Source organism: Bos indicus, chromosome X, assembly GCF_029378745.1.
Source record: "Bos indicus isolate NIAB-ARS_2022 breed Sahiwal x Tharparkar chromosome X, NIAB-ARS_B.indTharparkar_mat_pri_1.0, whole genome shotgun sequence".
NCBI lineage: Eukaryota > Metazoa > Chordata > Mammalia > Artiodactyla > Bovidae > Bos > Bos indicus.
The window spans coordinates 80,187,521-80,210,266 of record NC_091789.1 but is presented as its reverse complement, the minus strand read 5'-3'; the positions used below and the strand labels follow the sequence as shown (position 1 = coordinate 80,210,266).

Genomic DNA, 22,746 nt, shown 5'->3' with positions numbered 1-22,746 from the left:
TGAGTGTGAGACCCACTTTAAATACAGTTTTGGAGAAAAATGCAGGTGAATTATGAAGGCAAGGGAAATATATGTTATTCATAGATGATTTGATATGCTTAAATTAGGATGTAGTGGGAAAAGTGGCTGTATTAATGTAATTTTCATTCATGCTCAGAATTTCTTTGCTCCCTAATACATATTTCCGGGACTTCCCTGGTGGCTCAGACGATTAAGAATCTGCTTGCAATGCAAGAGACTTGGGTTCGATCCCTGGGTCAGGAAGACCCCTTGGAGAAGGAAATGGCTTGACACTCAAGTATTCTTGCCTGGAGAATCCCATGGACAGAGGAGCCTAGTGGAGAAAATTCCATAGGGTTGCAAAGAGTTGGACACGACTAAGTGACTAACGCACACACACACACACACACACACACACACATACACACATTTCCAGGGTAAATAATCCAGTCACTTTAAAAAGTACTTTGCTGCTTAACTAGTCTCTATCAGTTCCTCTTTGGCCTGGGACATAGCCCAAAATAAAACTGTATTTCAGTTTTACATTCCTAACTAACCAGGTAAACTAGCCTTCATATGCTGAGTATATTGTATTCCAAAAGTTTGTTACCAATTCTGTTTTTTGAACTTGACAGTTGCTTATAAAACAATTGAGTCAGTTTTGGTAATGTACCTGGATGAGCCCTGAAAAGCTCTATTTTGACCCATAACATATCTGAGCCATATAGGTACTAAGTGTGAATGTTTTGACCTAGAGGCAGGCAGCCATGTGCTACAAGAGGAAGTGCATTCTTTTTGAAGGATAAGACTAATGGTAGGCAAAATTTTGATAAAATCTGTTTGTTTTAGACATTATTCTACTTACCTTTTCATATGTATTAGTGCTTCCCAGTGACCCTCTCCCTAGTGGTAGCCCTAATGCCTTCATGCTTGCCTTAAGTACCTCACCTTGGACTTTTAACCTGGGCCTACAAATTCCCTATATCCCAAGAATTCTTTGTTCACAATTACCTGCCTTTCCTGTTCCATTTGGGCTTCTGTTCTATTGTAGTGATTGGTCTTACCTAGTTTTTAGGAGATGTAATTCCAGCTGTCAGTGTCTTAAACTCTCAAAGAGGAGTTTATATTTTAGAAAGAGGATAAAATGTCTCAGACAGCTGACCTAGGTTCTTCAAAAAGTTACTTACCAGGAAAGAGATATGGGAGAGAGGCTGTTCTAGATTAAATGAGACAAAAGAGATACATCCAAATGCAGAATGTGAACCTTGTCTGGATCCTGATTTGGAAAAATATAAAAGCTGTAAAGAAAGCTGAGCACGAAAGAATTGATGCTTTTGAACTGTGGTGTTGGAGAAGACTCTTGAGAGTCCCTTGGACTGCAAGGAGATCCAACCAGTCCATCCTAAAGGAGATCAGCCCTGGGTATTCATTGGAAGGACTGATGTTGAAGCTGAAACTCCAATATTTTGGCCACCTGATGCAAAGAGCTGACTCACTGCAAAAGACCCTGATGCTGGGAAAGATTGAGAGCAGGAGGAGAAGGGGACGACAGAGGATGAGATGGTTGGATGGCATCATGGACTCAATGGACATGGATTTGGGTAGACTCCAGGAGTTGGTGATGGACAGGGAGGCCTGGTGTGCTGCAGTTCATGGGGTCACAAGGAGTCAGACATGACTGAGCAACTGAACTAAACTGAATGGATGTTCTTGGGACATTTGGGACAGTTTAAATAGAAAATTTGTATTAAAGGATGTACAATGATTTATTTTCTTTTTATTTATTTAATATAAATTTATTTATTTTAATTGAAGGTTAATTACTTTACAATATTGTATTGGTTTTACCATACATCAACATGAAAACGCCACGGGTATACACATGTTCCCCATCCTGAAACCCCCTCCCACCTCCCTCCCTGTACCATCATCCCTCTGGTTCATCCCAGTGCACCAGCCCCAAGCATCCAGTATCATGCATTGAACCTGGACTGGCGATTCATTTCATATATGATATTACACATGTTTCAGTGCCATTCTCCCAAATCATCCCATCCTCTCCCTCTCCCACAGAGTCCAAAAGACATTTCTATGCATCTGTGTCTCTTTTGCTGTCTCGCATACAAGGTTATCGTTACCATCTTTCTAAATTCCATATATATGAGTTAGTATACTGTATTGGTGTTTTTCTTTCTGGCTTACTTCACCCTGTATAATAGGCTCCAGTTTCATCCACCTCATTAGAACTGATTCAAATGTATTCTTTTTAATGGCTGAGAATCACTACAGATGGTGACTGCAGCCATGAAATTAAAAGATGCATATTCCTTGGAAGGAAAGATATGACCAACCTAGATAGCATATTCAAAAGCAGAGACACTACTTTGCCAACAAAGGTCCGGCTAGTCAAGACTATGGTTTTTTCTGTGGTCATGTATGGATGTGAGAGTTGGACTGTGAAGAAGGCTGAGCGCCGAAGAATTGATGCTTTTGAACTGTGGTGTTGGAGAAGACTCTTGAGAGTCCCTTGGACTGCAAGGAGATCCAACCAGTCCATTCTGAAGGAGCTCAGCCCTGGGATTTCTTTGGAAGGAATGATGCTAAAGCTGAAACTCCAGTACTTTGGCCACCTCATGCAAAGAGTTGACTCATTGGAAAAGACTCTGATGCTGGGAGGGATTGGGGGCAGGAGGAGAAGGGGACGACAGAGGATGAGATGGCTGGATGGCATCACTGACTCGATGGACGTGAGTCTGAGTGAACTCCAGGAGTTGGTGATGGATAGGGAGGCCTGGCGTGCTGTGATTCATGGGGTCTGAAAGAGTCGGACACGACTGAGCGACTGATCTGATCTGATCTGATCTGATTTTCTCATTATTAGTGTATAGGAATGCAAGGGATTTCTGTGTGTTGATTTTATATCCTTCAACTTTACTATATTCATTGATTAGTTCTAGTAATTTTCTGGTGGAGTCTTTAGGGTTTTCTATGTAGAGGATCATGTCATCTGCAAACAGTGAGAGTTTTACTTCTTTTCCAATTTGGATTCCTTTTATTTCTTTTTCTGCTCTGATTGCTGTGGCCAATACTTCCAAAACTCTGTTTAATAGTAGTGGTGAGAGTGGGCACCCTTGTCTTATTCCTGACTTTAGGGGAAATGCTTTCAGTTTTTCACCATTGAGGATAATGTTTACTGTGGGTTTGTCATATATAGCTTTTATAATGTTGAGGAATGTTCCTTCTATTCCTGCTTTCTGGAGAGTTTTTATCATAAATGGATGTTGAATTTTGTCAAAGGCTTTCTCTGCATCTATTGAAATGATCATATGGCTTTTATTTTTCAATTTGTTAATGTGGTGTATTACAGTGATTGATTTGCGGATATTGAAGAATCCTTGCATCCCTGGGATAAAGCCTACTTGGTCATGGTGTATGATCTTTTTAATGTGTTGTTGGATTCTGATTGCTAGAATTTTGTTAAGGATTTTTGCATCTATGTTCCTCAGTGATATTGGCCTGTACTTTTCTTTTTTTGTGGCATCATTGTCAGGTTTTGGTATTAGGGTGATGGTGGCCTCATAGAATGAGTTTGGAAGTTTACCTTCCTCTGCAATTTTCTGGAAGAGTTTGAGTAGAATAGGTGTTAGCTCTTCTCTAAATTTTTGGTAGAATTCAGCTGTGAAGCGATCTGGACCTGGGCTTTTGTTTGCTGGAAGATTTCTGATTACGCTTTCAATTTCCGTGCTTGTGATGGGTCTGTTAAGATTTTCTATTTTTTCCTGGTTCAGTTTTGGAAGGTTGTACTTTTCTAAGAATTTGTCCATTTCTTCCATGTTGTCCATTTTATTGGCATATAATTGCTGATAGTAGTCTCTTATTATCCTTTGTATTTCTGTGTTGTCTGTTGTGATCTCTCCATTTTCATTTCTAATTTTATTGATTTGATTTTTCTCCCTTTGTTTCTTGATGAATCTGGCTAATGGTTTGTCAATTTTATTTATCCTTTCGAAGAACCAGCTTTTGGCTTTGTTGATTTTTGCTATGATCTCTTTTGTTTCTTTTGCATTTATTTTGGCCCTAATTTTTAAGATTTCTTTCCTTCTGCTAACCCTGGGGTTCTTCATTTCTTCCTTTTCTAGTTGCTTTAGGTGTAGAGTTATGTTATTTATTTGACTTTTTTCTTGTTTCTTTAGGTATGCCTGTATTGCTATGAACCTTCCCCTTAGAACTGCTTTTGCAGTGTCCCACAGGTTTGGGGTTGTTGTGTTTTCATTTTCATTCGTTTCTATGCATATTTTGATTTCTTTTTTTATTTCTTCTGTGATTTGTTAGTTATTCAGCAGCGTGTTGTTCAGTCTCCATATGTTGGAATTTTAAGTAGTTTTTCTCCTGTAATTGAGATCTAATCTTACTGCATTGTGGTCAGAAAAGATGCTTGGAATGATTTCAATTTTTTTGAGTTTACCAAGGCTAGATTTATGCTGCAGGATGTGATCTATCCTGGAGAAGTTTCCATGTGCGCTTGAGAAAAAGGTGAAATTCATTGTTTTGGGGTGAAATGTCCTATAGATATAAATTAGGTCTAACTGGTCTGTTGTATCATTTAAAGTTTGTGTTTCCTTGTTAATTTTCTGTTTAGTTGATCTATCCATAGGTGTGAGTGGGGTATTAAAGTCTCCCACTATTATTGTGTTATTGTTAATTTCCCCTTTCATACTTGTTAGCATTTGTCTTATATATTGTGGTGCTCCTATGTTGGGTGCATATATATTTATGATTGTTATATCTTCTTCTTGGATTGATCCTTTGATCATTATGTAGTGTCCTTCTTTGTCTCTTTTCACAGCCTTTGTTTTAAAGTATATTTTATCTGATATGAGTATTGCTACTCCTGCTTTCTTTTGGTCTCTATTTGCGTGGTATATCTTTTTCCAGCCCTTGACTTTCAGTCTGTATGTGTCCCCTGTTTTGAGGTGGGTCTCTTGTAGACAACATATATAGGGGTCTTGTTTTTGTATCCATTCAGCCAGTCTTTGTCTTTTGGTTGGGGCATTCAACCCATTTACTTTGAAGGTAATTATTGATAAGTATAATCCCGTTGCCATTTACTTTATTGTTTTGGGTTCGAGTTTATACACCCTTGTTGTGTTTCCTGTCTAGATAATATCCTTTAGCATTTGTTAGAGAGCTGGTTTGGTGGTGCTGAATTCTCTCAGCTTTTGCTTGTCTGTAAAGCTTTTGATTTCTCCTTCATATTTGAATGAGATCCTTGCGGTACAGTAATCTGGGCTGTAGGTTATTTTCTTTCATCACTTTAAATATGTCCTGTCATTGTCTTCTGGCCTGAAGAGTTTCTATTGAAAGATCAGCTGTTATCCTTATGGGAATCCCCTTGTGTGTTATTTGTTTTTCCCTTGCTTCTTCTATATTTGTTCTTTGTGTTTGATCTTTGTTAATTTGATTAATATGTGTTTTGGGGTGTTTCGCATTGGATTTATCCTGTTTGGGACTCTCTGGGTTTCTTGGACTTGGGTGATTATTTCCTTCCCCATTTTAGGGAAGTTTTCAACTATTATCTCCTCAAGTATTTTCTCATGGTCTTTCTTTTTGTCTTCTTCTTCTGGGACTCCTATGATTCGAATGTTGGGGCATTTAACATGGTCCTGGAGGTCTCTGAGATTGTCCTCATTTCTTTTAATTCATTTTTTTTTCCTCTCTGATTCATTTATTTCTACTATTCTGTCTTCTACTTCACTAATCCTATCCTCTGCCTCTGTTATTGTACTATTTGTTCCCTCCAGAGTGTTTTTGATCTCATTTATTGCTTTATTCATTATATACTGACTCTTTTTTATTTCTTCTGGGTCCTTGTTAAACCTTTCTTGCATCTTCTCAATCCTTGGCTCCAGGCTATTTATCTGTGATTCCATTTTGATTTCAAGATTTTGGATCATTTTCACTATCATTATTCAGAATTCTTTGTCAGGTAGATTCCCTATCTCTTCCTCTTTTGTTTGGTTTGGTGGGCATTTATCCTGTTCCTTTACCTGCTGGGTATTCATCTGTCTCTTCATCCTGTTTATATTGCCGTGTTTGGGGTGGCCTTTCTGTATTCTGGCAGTTTGTGGAGTTCACTTTATGTGGAGTTTCCTTGCTGTGGGTGGGGTTGTACGGATGGCTTGTCAAGGTTTCCTGGTTCGGGAAGCTTGTGTCGGTGTTCTGGTGGATGGAGGTGGATTTCTTGTCTCTGGAGTGCAATGAAGTGTCCAGTAATGAGTTATGAGATGTCAATGGGTTTGGAGTGACTTTGGGCAGCCTGTATATTGAAGCTCAGAGCTGTGTTCCTGTGTTGCTGGAGAATTTGCGTGGTATGTCTTGCTCTGGAACTTCTTGGCCCTTGTGTGGTGCTTGGTTTCAGTGTAGGTATGGAGGCGTTTGATGAGTTCCTGTCGATTAGTGTTCCCCAGAGTCAGGAGTTCTCTGGTGTTCTCAGGATTTGGACTTAAGCCTCCTGCTTCTGGTTTTCAGTCTTATTCTTACAGTAGCCTTAAGACTTCTCCATCTATACAGCACCGTTGATAAAACATCTAGGTTAAAGATGAAAAGTTTCTTTACAGTGAGGGACACTCAGAGAGGTTCACAGAGTTACATGGAGAAGAGAAGAGGGAGGAGGGAGTTAGAGGTGACCCGAATGAGATGAGGTGGAATCAAAAGAGGAGAGAGCAAGCTAGCCAGTAATAACTTCCTTATGTGTGCTCCACAGTCTGGACTGCTCAGAGATGTTCAAGGAGTTATACAGAGAAGAGAAGAGGGAGGAAGGAGACAGAGGTGGCCAGGAGGATAAAGGGGGGAATCAAAAGGAGAGAGACAGATCCAGTCAGTAATTAGTTCCCTAAGTGTTCTCCACTGTCTGGAACACACAGAGAGATTCACAGAGTTGGGTAGAGAAGAGAAGAGGGAGGGAGGAGATAGAGGTGACCTGGTGGAGAAAAAGGAGAGTCCAAAGGGGAGAGAGCAGTCAAGCCAGTAATCTCACTCCCATGTAAAAATGGGTATTGAAGATTGGGTTCTTAAAGGTACAAAATTGATAACAAATACCAAAAAGCAAAGATTAAAAATCTAGAGAAGAAGTTGGATTTTCAAAAATACAATGTTAAAGAACAGAAAAAAAGAAAAACAAAGTCACAAAAATTATAAAATATATAATTATTAAATAGTGTCTCTTTTTTTTTTGCAAAGTAATAGTAGGTTATAAAAATGAAAATTAGAGTAATAGAGGACTTAAAATTTTTAAAAAATTTTAAAAAATGATAGTAAAAATATATCTAGACTTTCTCTGGTGTGGTTGTGGGCAGTGTTGGGTCAGTTCATTTTCAGCTAGTTCCTTGGTCTGGCTTATATTTCTCAAGATCTATAGGCCCCCCCCCCCCCCCCCCATGTAGTCAGTACTAACTACAGGGTTTTAATCTGTTGCACTTGTTACTTCCAAGACGGTTCCCTCTGTTTTAGCTTCTTTTGTTTGCTGGTCTCTTCAGTGTCTGATTTCCGCCCTGACACAAGGGGACGGTGGTGGACACTTTTTTAGGCTCACTTGTTCAGTTGCTGTGGGGAGGGAGGGACACTGCAAACAAATAACACTGGCGTGTGCTCGCAGTGTCTCAGCCACACTGGGCCTGTTCCCGCCCACGCTGCTCAGGCTCTAGGTTGCTCCACCGGGAACTGTCCGAGGCCACCTGGGCTGCATGCACCTCCCAGGTCTAAGCTGCTCAGGTTCAGGTACTCGGGTAGTCCTCAGAGGCGCAGACTCGGTTGGGCCTGCATTTTGTGGCCCTCCCAGGTCTGAGCTGCTCAGGTGATGAGATGTTTGGCGAGCGCGGTTGCTGCGACTTATCTCCTCCCCTGTCCCTGCCACTCGGTTTTCTGGGTGTACAACCAATGCACCTTTTCAGGCGGATGTTGACCATCCAGAACCTCAAGAAGTCTTGTTTAGCAAAGAAGCCTGCTTGCAGTGTGGTAGATAATGCCTCTCTGGGGCTGTGATTGCCCCCTTCCGGCTCTGGCTGCCTGTCACCAGAGGGGGATGGTCTGCAGCCGGCTGTCTTTGTTCAGTCTTTTGTTCTGTGAGGGTACCTGACGGTGTCTCAGGTTAGGGCTTTTCGCATGGTAGCTATCCCACAGTCTGGTTTGCTAGCCCAAGTTAGTTCCTTCAGATTGGCCTTGGGGCATTCAGGCCCAGTCCTTACTCTAAGCAATGCAGACCGTGCCTCCCTGCCCAGCCCCCACTTGCTAGTGGCGGGTGCAGGCGTCTCTGCTGTGAGTTACCTATGGGCACGTAATCTGTGGGTTTTAATTAATTATTTATTTTTCCTCCCAGTTATGTTGCCCTCTGAGGTTCCAAGGCTCACCACAGACTCGGCAGTGAGAGTGTTTCCTGGTGTTTGTTAACTTCTCTCTTTTTAAGACTCCCTTCCTGGAACGAAGCTCCATCCCTACCTCTTTTGTCTCTCTTTTTGCTTTTTATATTTTTTCCTACCTCCTTTCGAAGACAATGGACTGCTTTTCTGGGTGCCTGATGTCCTCTGCCGGCATTCAGAAGTTGTTTTGTGGAATTTACTCAGCGTTTAAATGTTCTTTTGATGAATTTGTTGGGGAGAAAGTGGTCTCACTGTCCTATTCCTCTGCCATCTTAGGACTGCCTCCGATTAATTTTCTTAGCTGTGGTCATAGTATTGTGGTTATGCAGCAGTCCTTAATTCTTTGGAAATGTGTGCTGAAGTATTATGATCTCTAAAACTTAGATTAGAAAAATAAAGCAAATACAGCAAAATGTTAGCAGTTGTTGAATTCACGTGGAGGATATACAGATAGATGTTCATTGTACTATTTCAGGTGTTATGCGTAGTTGAAATTTTTCATAATAAAGATTTGGAAAACAGGAAAGCTATTCACTAATACAATAATATTTAAATTGTAAATTTCATGCAATGGAGAATTCAGACAGCATGAAGAACTTCTTGAGCTGGAGTAGCTAGTTCTAGATCCTCTAAATTTCTACTGTTGTTGTTTAGTCACTAAGTTGTGTCTAACTCTTTTGCGACGTCGTGGACTGTAACTCGCCAGACTCCTCTGTCCATGGGCTTTCCCAGGTAAGAATATTGTAGTGGGTTGCCATTTCCTTCTTCAGGGCATCTTCATGACCCAGGGATTAAACCCACTTCTCCCACTTTGGCAGGCGGATTCTTTATCACTGAGCCACCAGGGAAGCCCTCATTTCTACTGCTTCTTCCCTATTCCACTTACCATTCATTCAAAGATTCAGATTTTGTCCTATTGACAGCAGCTGCTCAAGCTAGAGGAAGGACGATGAAGTTTCTCAGGGTGATGACAGCTTATTTTTACATATAGATTATAAGTCATAGATTACCAGAATGTGAGTATCACTGGTAGTGTGGTTCATTAGAGATTGTTGTTGTTGTTTTTTTTTTTACTTTGAATAAAGGCTGTTTCAAGTAATTAAAAACAAAGTTAGATAAACTATATTCTTTTATATTGAATGGATATTATAATCTATGTAAAAATTGATAATACTAACTGCATAAGAAGAATTAGTGGATAACTGAATTGTTAAGTGTTGCATTTGGAATAACTGTGGCTCTAACTTTAAATAACAAAAATAGGCTATTTCAGATCAAATCACACTATAAAGTACAGTTCCATAATTAGTGCTAGTTGAAATTAAGACTGAGAAAGATGCAGCTAGTGTTGAATTTTTCTTTCAGCTTTGTGAAAATTTTTACATTTAAAAAATGGATATGGAAAACAGTATAGATGTTCTAAAAAATTAATAAGCAGAATTATCATATGATTTACTAACTCCTGGGTATTTATCAAAGGGAAATGAAATCATTATCTCAAAGATAGTTGCACCCCCATATTCATTGCAGCATTATTTGCAACAGTCAACACGTCAAAACAACCAATGCCCGTCTGTGGATGAATAGATAAAGAAAATGTGATATACATATACATATTATTCAGCCATAAAAATGAAGAAAATCCTACCACTTGTGATAACATGGATGGACCTTGAGGGCATTATGCTAAGTGAAATAAGTCAGTCAGAGAAAGACAAATATTGTATGAACTCACTTATATGTGGAATCTGAAAAAACCTGAACTCATAGACACAGAGAACAGATTGATGGGTTGGTTACCAGAGGTAGGGGGTGGGGAGTGGGCGAAATGGATAAAGGTGGTTAAAAGATGTAAACTCCTAGCTATAAGATAAATAAGTCCTGAGGATAAAATGTACAGCATGGTGACTATAGTTAGCAATATTCTATTGTATTTTTGAAGGTCACTAAGACAGTAGACGGAGAAGGCAGTGGCACCCCACTCCAGTACTCTTGCCTGGAAAATCCCATGGGTGGAGGAGCCTGGTAGGCTGCAGTCCATGGGGTCGCTAAGAGTCGGACGCGACTGAGCGACTTCACTTTCACTTTTCACTTTCATGCATTGGAGAAGGAAATGGCACCCCAGTCCAGTATTCTTGCCTGGAGAATCCCTGGGATGGGGGAGCCTGGTGGGCTGCCATCTATGGGGTCGCACAGAGTTGGACACAACTGAAGCAACTTAGCAGCAAGACAGTAGACCTTAAAAGTTCTCATCACAAGAAAAAATTGTAACTATGTGTGGTGATGGATGTTAACTTTTGGTGGTACTTTTGCAGTATATACACGTATCAAATCATTGTATTGTACACTTAAAACTAATATGTTATATATCAATTATATCAATAAAATGGAAATTTCATGTGATTCAAACTAATTATCAATGGGAAAAAAAAGACTCCTGCCTTCATAGAATTTTCATTTTAATGAGGAGTTTATTACAGTATAACATATTATTCCAAAATTTAGTGGCTTAAAAAAACCAACAATTATTATCTCACAGTTTCTGTGGGTCATGAATTTGGGAGTGGTATAGATGGGTGGTTCTGGCCCACGATCTCTCATGAGGTTGTAAGTCTGTATGTCAGCTGAGGCTGCAGGCATCTAAAGACATAACTGAGTCTGAAGAATCAGCATCCAAGACAGTTCACTCACCTGTTTATTGGCAGGCGGCCTTATGTCTTTGCTGGTTATTGATTGTAGGCCTCAATTTCTCACCATGTCAGCCTCTCCATAATGCTGCTTGAGTGTCCTCATGACATAGCAGGTGGCTTCCCCTAGATGGGGTGATTGAAGAGAGAGGACAAGGAGCAAGCCACAATGACTTTTTCCCCCAACTGCAGTGCCTTTTATCTTGGAAATCATACATTGTCACTTCCACTAGTGATTTGGAAGCAAGTCACTGAATTGAGGCCACATGCGATTTGATCTCTTGATCAAATTTGATATCTTGAACGAAGGAGTTGTTAAATTTGATCTCTTGAGTGAAGGAGTGACAATTCATGAACACATTTTAAAACAACAACAGGAAGACAGATAATAAGCAATAAACATAGCAAGTAAATTAATGGAGCTTATTAGAAGGTTTTAAGTTCTATGAAAATAAGAAAAAAAGAGGGCAGAAATAAGGGGAATTAAAGTATGTGTGTGTGTGGAAGGGATGTAGGTTGCAATTTTCAACAAGGTGGTCAGTGTAAGACTCGTTAGGAAGATTAGATTTGAGTAAACACTTGAAAGAGATGAAGAAGTTAGCTAAGCAGATATCTAAGAGAAGAAAGCACTAAATCAAAGGAATAGGTGACCTAAAAGTGCTGGGATGGGAGTAAAATGAGGCGAGAGAAAAGAATGCTAACCGTAGTATATTAGTAGTGTATTTTCAGTTGGGCAGGTGGGAATGTTGAAGGATTCTTTTTTCTTTTTCTTTTAACTTAAAGTTTTTTTTTTTAAGTTTTTATTCTATATTAGAGCATACTTGATTAGCAATTTTGTGTTAGTTTCAGGTATATAGCTAAGTGATTGAGTTATACATATACATGTATGTATTCTTTTTTCAAATTCTTTTCCCGTTTAGGTTATTACAGACGCTCCCTGTGCTATACAGTAGGTCCCTATTGGTTATCTATTTTAAATATAGTAGTGTATATGTTGGAGAAGGAAATGGCAACCCACTCCAGTGTTCTTGCCTGGAGAATCCCAGAGACGGGGGAGCCTGATGGGCTGCCGTCTATGGCTTTGCACAGAGTCGGACACTACTGAAGTGACTTAGCAGCTTAGCAGTGTATATGTGACAGTCCCAAATTCCCAATCTATCCCTGCTTCCCACCTTCCCCCCCAAAACCATAAGTTCCTTTTCTAAGTCTGTGAGTCTGCTTCTGGCTTTGTAAATAAGTTCATTTGTATCATTTTTGTAGATGCCACATATAAATTATATCATATGATATTTGTCTTTCTCTGTCTGACTTATTTCACTTTGTATGATAATCTCTAGGTCCATCCATGTTGCAAATGGCATGGTTCATTCTTTTTTATGGCCGAGTAATATTCCACTGTATGTACCACATCTTTATCCATTCATCTGTTGGTGAATATTTAGGTTGTTTCCATGTCTTGGCTATTGTAAACAGCACTGCAGTGAACACAGGGGTACATGTAAGAGGAAGGGTTATTTCCATGGCTGATATTAATAAGTTTATTGTTTCTAATAGGAATGTAAAGAAGAAATCAAAATGGATCTGAGTATGAGTGTGAATTCTGTCACCATCTCTGTTGAGGGAATGACATGTAGTTCCTGTGTTTGGACCATTGAACAGCAGATTGGAAAACTGAATGGTGTACATCATATTAAAGTAAGTTACTCCTTGGAAATCAGTGCTGTTGACTGGAATTCTTCTTGGAAATTATACTTCTAACACTGAAATAGATGCAGAAACACTAACATGTATGACATAAAGACAGTCATACTTCAAACCGTGAAGCTGAGTAAGTTTTCTTTGGCCCATTAACTTATTTCCTTGTTAAAGGCAATAATAAATTATATATTTTTAAAATTTAAAAACATCTGAAGATTGAGTCTTGATGTTATGGTTGTATCAGTTTATATTTTATAAGTATAGGTGCTGACATGAGTTTGAACAAACTTTATACTGGTGTGCAAAGAGTCAGACAAGACTTATCGACTGAACAACAACAACAGTATTTTTTATTACTGTTGATGTCATATTAAACTAAAATACATGTTCTCAAAGGAAGGATCATGGGGTTTCTTTCTCTTTTATATCATGACAGTTAGTATGTTTAGTAATAATGTAGTCTTCCTTAAGAACATGCATACAAAGTGTAACTCATTTTCTAAACATTTCACTTTAGTTTTTAATTGCAAAACTAAAATAGACTTTTGTTAGACAATCTTAACAAATTCCTGCTGTAATTCATCTCAGAGTCCTACTTAGTGAAAAAGAGTGATTTATCATATATTATAGTTTCTTTGTGCTGCTGCTGCTAAGTCGCTTCAGTCATGTCCGACTCTGTGCGACCCCGTAGACAGCAGCCCACCAGGCTCCCCTGTCCCTGGGATTCTTCAGGCAAGAACACTGGAGTGGGTTGCCATTTCCTTCTCCAATGCATGAAAGTGAAAAATGAAAGTGAAGTCGCTCAGTCATGTCCGACTCTTCGTGACCCCATAGCTTTTCTTACTTATGTATAATAATTATAATAACAATTCATGTTCACTACAGAGAAACCAGAGAAGGCGATGGGACCCCACTCCAGTACTCTTGCCTGGAAAATCCCATGGATGGAGGAGCCTGGTAGGCTGCAGTCCATGGGGTCACTAGGAGTCAGACACAACTGAAACAACTTAGCAGCAGCAGCAGTAGCAAGCTTTGTTTAACACCTTTTAAACACAAAAGCCAAAAGTAGCAAAGTCAGCACAGGACTACCCCAAAGGAAACAAAATGATACCATGCCCCCTATATCCTGTAAAAAATGTCTTTTAATGTTTCCTGTGCTCGTTTTTTTTTTTTTGACATAGACATAGTGTGTTAAAGCTGCAAGTGGTCTTAGATATGACTTAAGTAGTCTAACCCCCTCATTTTACACATGGACAGACTGAAGCCCAGATAAGGAAGTGATTTGTGCTAAATTACACAGCTACCTAATACCAGATAAAACTAGAACTCAAGTTCCATGATTCCTGGGCCAGAATGTTTTCTGGTCATACAGTGTTTACAGATGCATTTTAATTTGCATATGGTTCTCAAACTTGTGATCTCCAATTTATTCTGTCACATAACTTCCAAAAAAAAAAAAAGCCTGGTATTTTCATCATCAACTTGCTTCCTACCACAAAATTGCTGTTTTAGCTCTGTGTCACTATTCTCTATATAAATTCTTCTCAGAATAATTCTAGTATTTTTGGCATGAGATACCTTGAATTATATTTTATGTGTCACTGTCTTTTTAATTTTTCTATTTCCATGTTCATAAAGGTGTCTTTGATGTTAAAGCCTTTGGGGTTAAAAATATGTTTTGATGAAGTCCAACTTTCTCAGTTTCAGCACTGTTGACATTTTGGGCCAGATAACTCTTTGTCTTAGGAGAGTGCTTTGAAGGATGTTTAGCAACATCCCTGGCCTCTAACCATGAGATGCCAGTAGCCTCTCCTTCCACTTGTGACAACCAAAAATGTCTCCAGACATTGCCACTGTTCCCTAGGGATGAAATTGCCCTTGGTTGAAGATCACTCCTGTAGTCCCTTCTCAGAGAACCTCTGTTATATACCCTTTGGCTCTTTAGTTATTGTTTGATGATGGCAAATTGATTTTCAAACAGGCTCATGTGCCCCTTTCTCTTCATATTAGCTTCTTATGGTTCTTTTTTGCCAGTGACAGGTATAGTGAACAGTGTTTCTCAAACCACAGCATGAGAATCACCTGTAAGGCTTGTAAAACATAGATTGCTTTAAAACATAAAACACCCAGAGTTTCTGTTTTAGTAGTAGATCTGAATGGGGCCTAAGAACTTAACTATATCTGTGGTTCTGGGACCACAGTTTAAGAACCATTGTATTGCATGAGTTATACTTACACTAAAGATTATTTGTCATTTGTTTGAAATTTAATTTAACTGGGTCTGTCCTATATTTTCATTTACTAAATCTAGTTGGTAACCTACTTTGAAATCATTCTCCTTTACTTTTAGACCCTCATAAGCACTGATTTATTTATTGTTCCTATAGCTTTAATTTTTAAAAACTACCATATAAATGGAATCATATAATATATAGTCTTTTGAGCCTGGCATCTTTCATTTAACATTGTGCATCTGAGATTCATCCATGTTGTTGCATGTATCACTGGCTCTTTCCTTTTTGTTTCTGAGGCATTATTCTCTTGTGTGGATTGTACCAAAGTTTGTTTACCCATTCATCTATTGAGAGACATTGCATTGTTTTCACTTTCTTTTGTGATTATGAAAAATCCTCTGAATGTTCACATCCAAATCTTTGTGTGGACATAAGTTTTAATTTCTCTTAGGCAGATTCCTAGGATTGGATTTGTTCTATCGTGTGGTAAGTGTATGTTCAACTTTTTGAGACACTGGCAAATGATTTACCATAGTAGCTATACTATTTTATGTTCCCACCACCAATGTTTGAGGATTCCACTTTTCTCACATTCTCTACAACACTTTGTGTTACCAGTCCTTTTAGTTTCAGACATTCTCGTGGGTATGTAGTGGTATCTCAATTCTCATTCTCTTAATGGATAACGATATTGAGTATCTTTTTTTGTGCTTCTTAGGCATTTGTATACCTTGTATACCTTCTCTGTGAAATGTCTGTCAAACCTCTTGTGAAATTTTTAGCTGCATCTTTTGTTATTGTTCAATTTTGATTGTTTTCTATATATTCTGAATATGTCTTCTCTTAGATATGTGTCTTCCAATTTTTTCCCCAGTCCGTGGGTTGACTTTTTAATCTTTTAAAAGTGTCTTTCCCAGAGCAGCAGTTTTTACTTTTGTTGAATTCCAATTTATCCACTTTTTTTATGGAGCATGCTTTTGGTGTCATTGCTAAGAAATCTTGACCTTACCCAAGATCACAAAGATTTTACACCTGTGTCTTCTAAAAGATTTTACATTTAGATCTATGATACATTTTAATTAATTAATCCATAATCTGTATACATTATGAAGTATGAGTTGAGGTTAATTGTCTTAAATATGGGTGTCCAGTTTGCTAAGCAGCTCTATTTGTTGAAAAGTTTATTTTTTCCCCATTGAATTGCCTTTGCACCTTTGTTGAAGCTCAATTTACCATATACTTATGGATATATTTCTGTATACTCTGTTCTGGTCTATTGATCTGTGTGTCTGTCCTGTAAATATCACACAATCTTGATTATTGTAGCTTTGTAATGAACCTTAAAATCAAGTAGTATAATTTCTCAACTTTGTTATTTTTCATAATTGTTTTGGCTATTCTATTTTCTTTCCCTGTATACATAAATTTTAGAATCAGTATATAGGTTTCTACAAAAATATAGCCTGGGATTTTGACTGTGACTGTGTTGATTCTATAGATCTATTTGGATAGAATTAACATCTTAATAATACTAAGTATTCAAACCTTTGTACATGATATAGCTCTCCATTTATTTAGGTATTCCTTATCAGGGATCTGTAGTTTTCATTGTACAGATCCTGCATATATTTTATTAAACTTACATTAAGTATTTTCTGTTTTTAGATGATGTTTAAATGGTACTTTTAAAAAAATTTTAATTTCAGTTGTTCATTACAAACATACAGAAGTGCGGTTGGTTTTTGTATGTTGACTTTGTATCCTGAACTTTGCTAAACTGTCATTAAATCTGTTAGCTTCTCTGTAGATTCTTTGAGATTTTCCACATAAGCAATTATATCATCAGGGCATAAAAATAGTTTTATTTCTTCCTTTCTAGTCTGTATGTCTTTTATTCATTTTCTGTCTAGAACTTCCATTACAATTTTTAATAGGAGTGTTGAAAGTGAACATTTGTGTCTTGTTCCTGATTAAGGGGGAAAACATTGTCCTTCACCTTTAAGTATTGTATTAGTGTAGGGTTTTGTAGATGCCCTGTATCAGGTTAAGGAAATTCTTTCCTCTTCCTGGTTTTCTGAGAGCTTTTATTTGTAATCATGAATAGATGTTGAATTTTTTCAAGTGCTTTTTCTACATCTAGAGGTGATCATATTGTTTTTCTTCCTTAAGGCTGTTAATATGGTGAATTACATTGATTGATTTTCAAATGTTATACTAGCCATGCATTCCCAGGATAAGCCCAACTTGGTCAAATAATACTTTTAATGAAAAATTTCAAACATACACAGAAGTACAACTTGTACCTGTCACCCACAGAATTCCTTGCTATTTATTTTCATGACAGCATCATTTGATTTTGATAATGTATTTTGCTGATGCTTTTGAAGATTTGTTCTGGGCCTTCCTGCCTGTTGTACTTTGTTTAAGGTAGAGGTCCCTGACTCTGCTTAGTCGCTCAGTCATGCCCAATTCTTTGCGACCCCATGGACTGCAGCATGCCAGGCTCCTCTGTTCATGGGTATGTTCCAGGCAAGAATACTGGATGGGTTGCCATGCCCTCCTCTGGGGATCTTCCCAATTCAGGGACCGAACCTAGGTCTCCCACACTGTGGAAGGATTCTTTACCGTCTGAGCCACCAGGAAATCCCTGACTAATGGATTGGAAATTCCTAGTATATCTCCATGCCATTTTCAAGCTTTTTTGCTGCCCCCTGTCCATTTCCTTTTTTCTTGTCACTCTTCAGAATTCTCAGCATTGTTTGGAGCATAATTTCAGCAGTCTTTCCCATGCTTCATTCAGTTTGGCTCCCCACTTGTTCTCTCCTATATCTCTTCAACTTGTATCCCAGGGCCCAAAGACGTTAACAATATCTCCTTGCCAAAAGTTTGGGGATTTCTACTATAACGATGTTAATATATGGAGGCTTTTTCTTAAATATACTGTGAAATGCTGACTCTTCAGCATGTTTATTTTTATTTCCAGGGCTTAATGAGTCAATGTGTAATTTTAACTGAGTTGTATCTTCATTTGTATAATGTATTTATTGTTTTAATATATTGTTTAAGCTTTCATCATCATTAAAACAACTTTATATTGGTTGTGGTTCTATTTACTGGAAGTTTTCTGTAATTTTTCCTTTATTCAGTATTCATTACAATGATGACAGAAAGTTAATGCAACTTTGGAATTTGATCAGCTTGCATCAGTCCTAAAAAGGTTTTTCTTTGACTAGTTCAGATCCATATGCAAAAGATAAATTTTAGACATGCTGCCCAGAGTAGATGTAAATATTCTAAAGGGAACTTTATCTAACTGGACATCAGATTTACTACAGGATTTAGAATTAGGAATCTGATGGATTCTAATAATAAGAAGCTCATTACATATTTTAAATGCTCGAATCATTAAATTCGAGCATACACCAGAATGCTTTGTGTATCTCCAGATCAAATACTTATGGGAGTTCTTTCTTTTAATCTTAATCTAAACATTAAGTTTTTACCCCTTCTTCAGAGATTTCAAATGGATTTTAGCTTTTCAGTGAAGTACGGGATTCATGCTTTCTTGTCCTTACAGTGTTCTTGTCTGTGATTCATACGTCTCATAAGATCTTAAGCAAATTAGCTTCAGTTTGCCTTGTTTTTATTACCAAAAAAATTGGCTAATTGGCACATAGTGATATTTCATGGAATTTGATACAAAATTTCACCACATGTTGTGCTGCCAATATGTTGACAGTTATTTTCTACATCTGAAACTCTATGTGTTTTTTTCCATGTCTAAATCTTATATTCATCTTGGCCAGAGAGGACAAAGTAAACTGTATCCATTTTACTATTTGGGAAGAAAGTACTGTTTCTCATTTGCTTACTAAACTACACACTCTGGTCAGATGAGACTATGTTGATGGTTGTGGCAGGAAAATCTTTCTTTACATAGTGTAATATGCTTTTTGCTGAGTTTTCTGTCCTGTAGGTATCCATGTGAATACTTAGTTTTCACTTTCACATGCTCCAAATGTAGGGTTTCCTCTGATTCTCCAGGCAAGGATACTGGAGTGGGTTGCCATGCCCTCCTTCAGGGGATCGTTCTGACCCAAGAGTCAAACCAGTGTCTCTTACGTCTCCTGCATTGGCAGGCAGGTTCTTTACCACTAATGCCACCTGGGAAGCCTCATTTACCATCTACCTTGGCATAACTACAATCTTAGAGGCTTTCTGATTGCCTCCTCCCCTCCTCCCTGGCCTAAGGACATGGCTGCCTTTAATTTGTTTTGAAGAGAGAGCCAAGTTGGAAAAGCTGAGAGATGACAGGTAACTTTTATTAACTCTACTACAGGTTTTCTCCAAAGTGTTTGTATTCAAAATACTCAAATTTATAAAAATATTTTGCAGTTTTTCACTAATTGTAACTGTCCAAAAATCAGACAGATACTTTTGCAATTTGTTAATTAGAAAAGAGGATGGAAAAAATAGCTCTGCAACCTTCACTCTCAAAACTTTAAAAATAGCAACCCCACTGCTGGGCATACACACTGAGGAAACCAGAAGGGAAAGAGACACGTGTACCCCAATGTTCATCGCAGCACTGTTTATAATAGCCAAGACATGGAAGCAACCTAGATGTCCATCAGCAGATGAATGGATAAGAAAGCTGTGGTACATATACACAATGGAGTATTACTCAGCCATTAAAAAGAATACATTTGAATCAATTCTAATGAGGTGGATGAAACTGGAGCCTATTATACAGAGTGAAGTAAGCCAGAAGGAAAAACATAAATACAGTATTCTAACGCATATATATGGAATTTAGAAAGATGGTAACAATAACCCTGTGTACGAGACAGCAAAAGAGACACTGATGTATAGAACAGTCTTATGGACTCTGTGGGAGAGGGAGAGGGTGGGAAGATTTGGGAGAATGACATTGTAACATGTAAAATATCATGTAAGAAACGAGTTGCCAGTCCAGGTTCGATGCACGATACTGGATGCTTGGGGCTAGTGCACTGGGACGACCCAGAGGGATGGTATGGGGAGGGAGGAGGGAGGAGGGTTCAGGATGGGGAACACATGTATACCTGTGGTGGATTCATTTTGATGTTTGGCAAAACTAATACAATTATGTAAAGTTTAAAAATAAAATAAAATTTAAAAAAAAATGAATAATTTAATTTCAGTGAATAAGTATGACATCTGTACCTGACTTATCCTCAAGTGAAATCAATTAAACTTCTCCACTTGAGCTGAAATGGCTGGTGCTAGGGGCCAGGAAAGATATAAGCATCTGAATGGAGAGTTCCAAAGAATAGCAAGGAGAGATAAGAAAGCCTTCCTCAGCGATCAATGCAAAGAAATAGAGGAAAACAACAGATGGGAAAGACTAGAGATCTCTTCAAGAAAATTAGAGATACCAAGGGAACATTTCATGCAAAAATGGGCTCGATAAAGGACAGAAATGGTATGGACCTAAGAGAAGCAGAAGATATTAAGAAGAGGTGGCAAGAATACACAGAAGAACTATACAAAAAAGATCTTCACGACCCAGATAATCCTGATGGTGTGATCACTGACCTAGAGCCAGACATCCTGGAATGTGCAGTCAAGTGGGCCTTAGAAAGCATCACTACAAACAAAGCTAGTGGAGGTGATGGAATTCCAGTTGAGCTATTCCAAATCCTGAAAGATGATGCTGTGAAAATGCTGCACTCAATATGCCAGCAAATTTGGAAAACTCAGCAGTGGCCACAGGACTGGAAAAGGTCAGTTTTCATTCCAATCCCAAAGAAAGGCAATGCCAAAGAATGCTCAAACTACTGCACAATTGCACTCATCTCACACGCGGTAAAGTAATGCTCAAAATTCTCCAAGCCAGGCTTCAGCAATGTGTGAACCGTGAACTTCCAGATGTTCAAGCTTGTTTTAGAAAAGGCAGAGGAACCAGAGATTAAATTGCCAACATCCGTGGGATCATGGAAAAAGCAAGAGAGTTCCAGAAAAACATCTATTTCTGCTTTATTGACTATGCCAAAGCCTTTGACTGTGTGGATCACAATAAACTGTGGAAAATTCTGAAAGAGATGGGAGTACCAGAGCACCTGACCTGCCTCTTGAGAAACCTATATGCAGGTCAGGAAGCAACAGTTAGAACTGGACATGGAACAACAGACTGGTTCCAAATAGGAAAAGGAGTACGTCAAGGCTGTATATTGTCACCCTGCTTATTTAACTTCTATGCAGAGTACATCATGAGAAACGCTGGACTGGAAGAAGCACAGGCTGGAATCAAGATTGCTGGGAGAAATATCAGTAACCTCAGATATGCAGATGATACCACCCTTATGGCAGAAAGTGAAGAGGAACTAAAAAGCCTCTTGATGAAAGTGAAAGTGGAGAGTGAAAAAGTTGGCTTAAAGCTCAACATTCAGAAAATGAAGATCATGGCATCTGGTCCCATCACTTCATGGGAAAACAGTGGAAACAGTGTCAGACTTTATTTTTTGGGGCTCCAAAATCACTCCAGATGCTGATTGCAGCCATGAAATTAAAAGACGCTTACTCCTTGGAAGAAAAGTTATGACTAACCTAGACAGCATATTGAAAAGCAGAGACATTACTTTGCCAACAAAGGTCCGTCTAGTCAAGGCTATGGTTTTTCCAATAGTCGTGTATGGATGTGAGAGTTGGACTGTGAAGAAGGCTGAGGGCCGAAGAATTGATGCTTTTGAACTGTGGTGTTGGAGAAGACTCTTGAGAGTCCCTTGGACTGCAAGGAGATCCAACCAGTCCATTCCGAAGGAGATCAGCCCTGGGATTTCTTTGGAAGGAATGATGCTAAAGCTGAAACTCCAGTACTTTGGCCACCTTATGCGAAGAGTTGACTCATTGGAAAAGACTCTGATGCTGGGAGGGATTGGGGGCAGGAGGAGAAGGGGATGACAGAGGATGAGATGGCTGGATGGCATCACTGACTCGATGGACATGAGTCTGAGTGAACTCCGAGAGTTGGTGATGGACAGGGAGGCCTGGCGTGCTGTGATTCATGGGGTCGCAGAGAGTCAGACACGATTGAGCAACTGAACTGAACTGAGGGGCAGAATAGAAGCTAGGTCTTACTAATTAAGTGTGTGCTAATTTCAGTAAAGCTGTTTTAACCATCTAGAAACTAGTTCACATAGTTTTTCTCCAAATTACTTAGGTTCTTATTGTCTACTGCCAACTAATGTATTTTCCAAAACCCTCAACTCTCTGACAAACTGGTTTAGATTATTAAATTTTCCCTGTTATCTATGTAAAGCTAAAGGATGACATTCTCTTTGACATTTGCAAGTACATTCCTGTATAAATTTTCCCCTAGAGACTTATTGCACCCCACTCATATGTAAGGCTGCTATGTTTACTGCATCTTCCCAGAATTCACCTCTGCTTAATATGACCTATCTAAAGTCAGAAAAATGCAATTAAATTGAATTATGCTGTACAAGAAAAGTAGCAGAACTATAACATGAAAGCACTTTGTGTTATCAACAGTGATTTATATGGATCCTAGTGACAGATACTTAAGGCTGTACTTTCCTGAGTACATTCATAATTTGTTTGCTAAAAATGAAGGTAGACATGCTTTTTCTGCCTTTTCCAGCTCTGCCTCTACAGTCAAAAGCCCATATGATAGAGTATACTAGTAATCCTTCTTCTTTTCTCCTTCCTTTA

General features: G+C 38.6%; 1 protein-coding gene across 1 annotated transcript in view; it reads left to right on the top strand.

Moving 5' to 3' along the window:
- Positions 1–22,746, top strand: part of ATP7A (ATPase copper transporting alpha) — a 130,921-nt gene that overhangs the window by 42,805 nt on the left and 65,370 nt on the right. The window contains exon 2 of the mRNA XM_070783433.1: positions 12,656–12,796. Coding sequence (XP_070639534.1) covers positions 12,677–12,796 — 120 coding nt within the window. The 5' untranslated portion in view covers positions 12,656–12,676. The remainder of the gene's footprint in view (positions 1–12,655; positions 12,797–22,746) is intronic.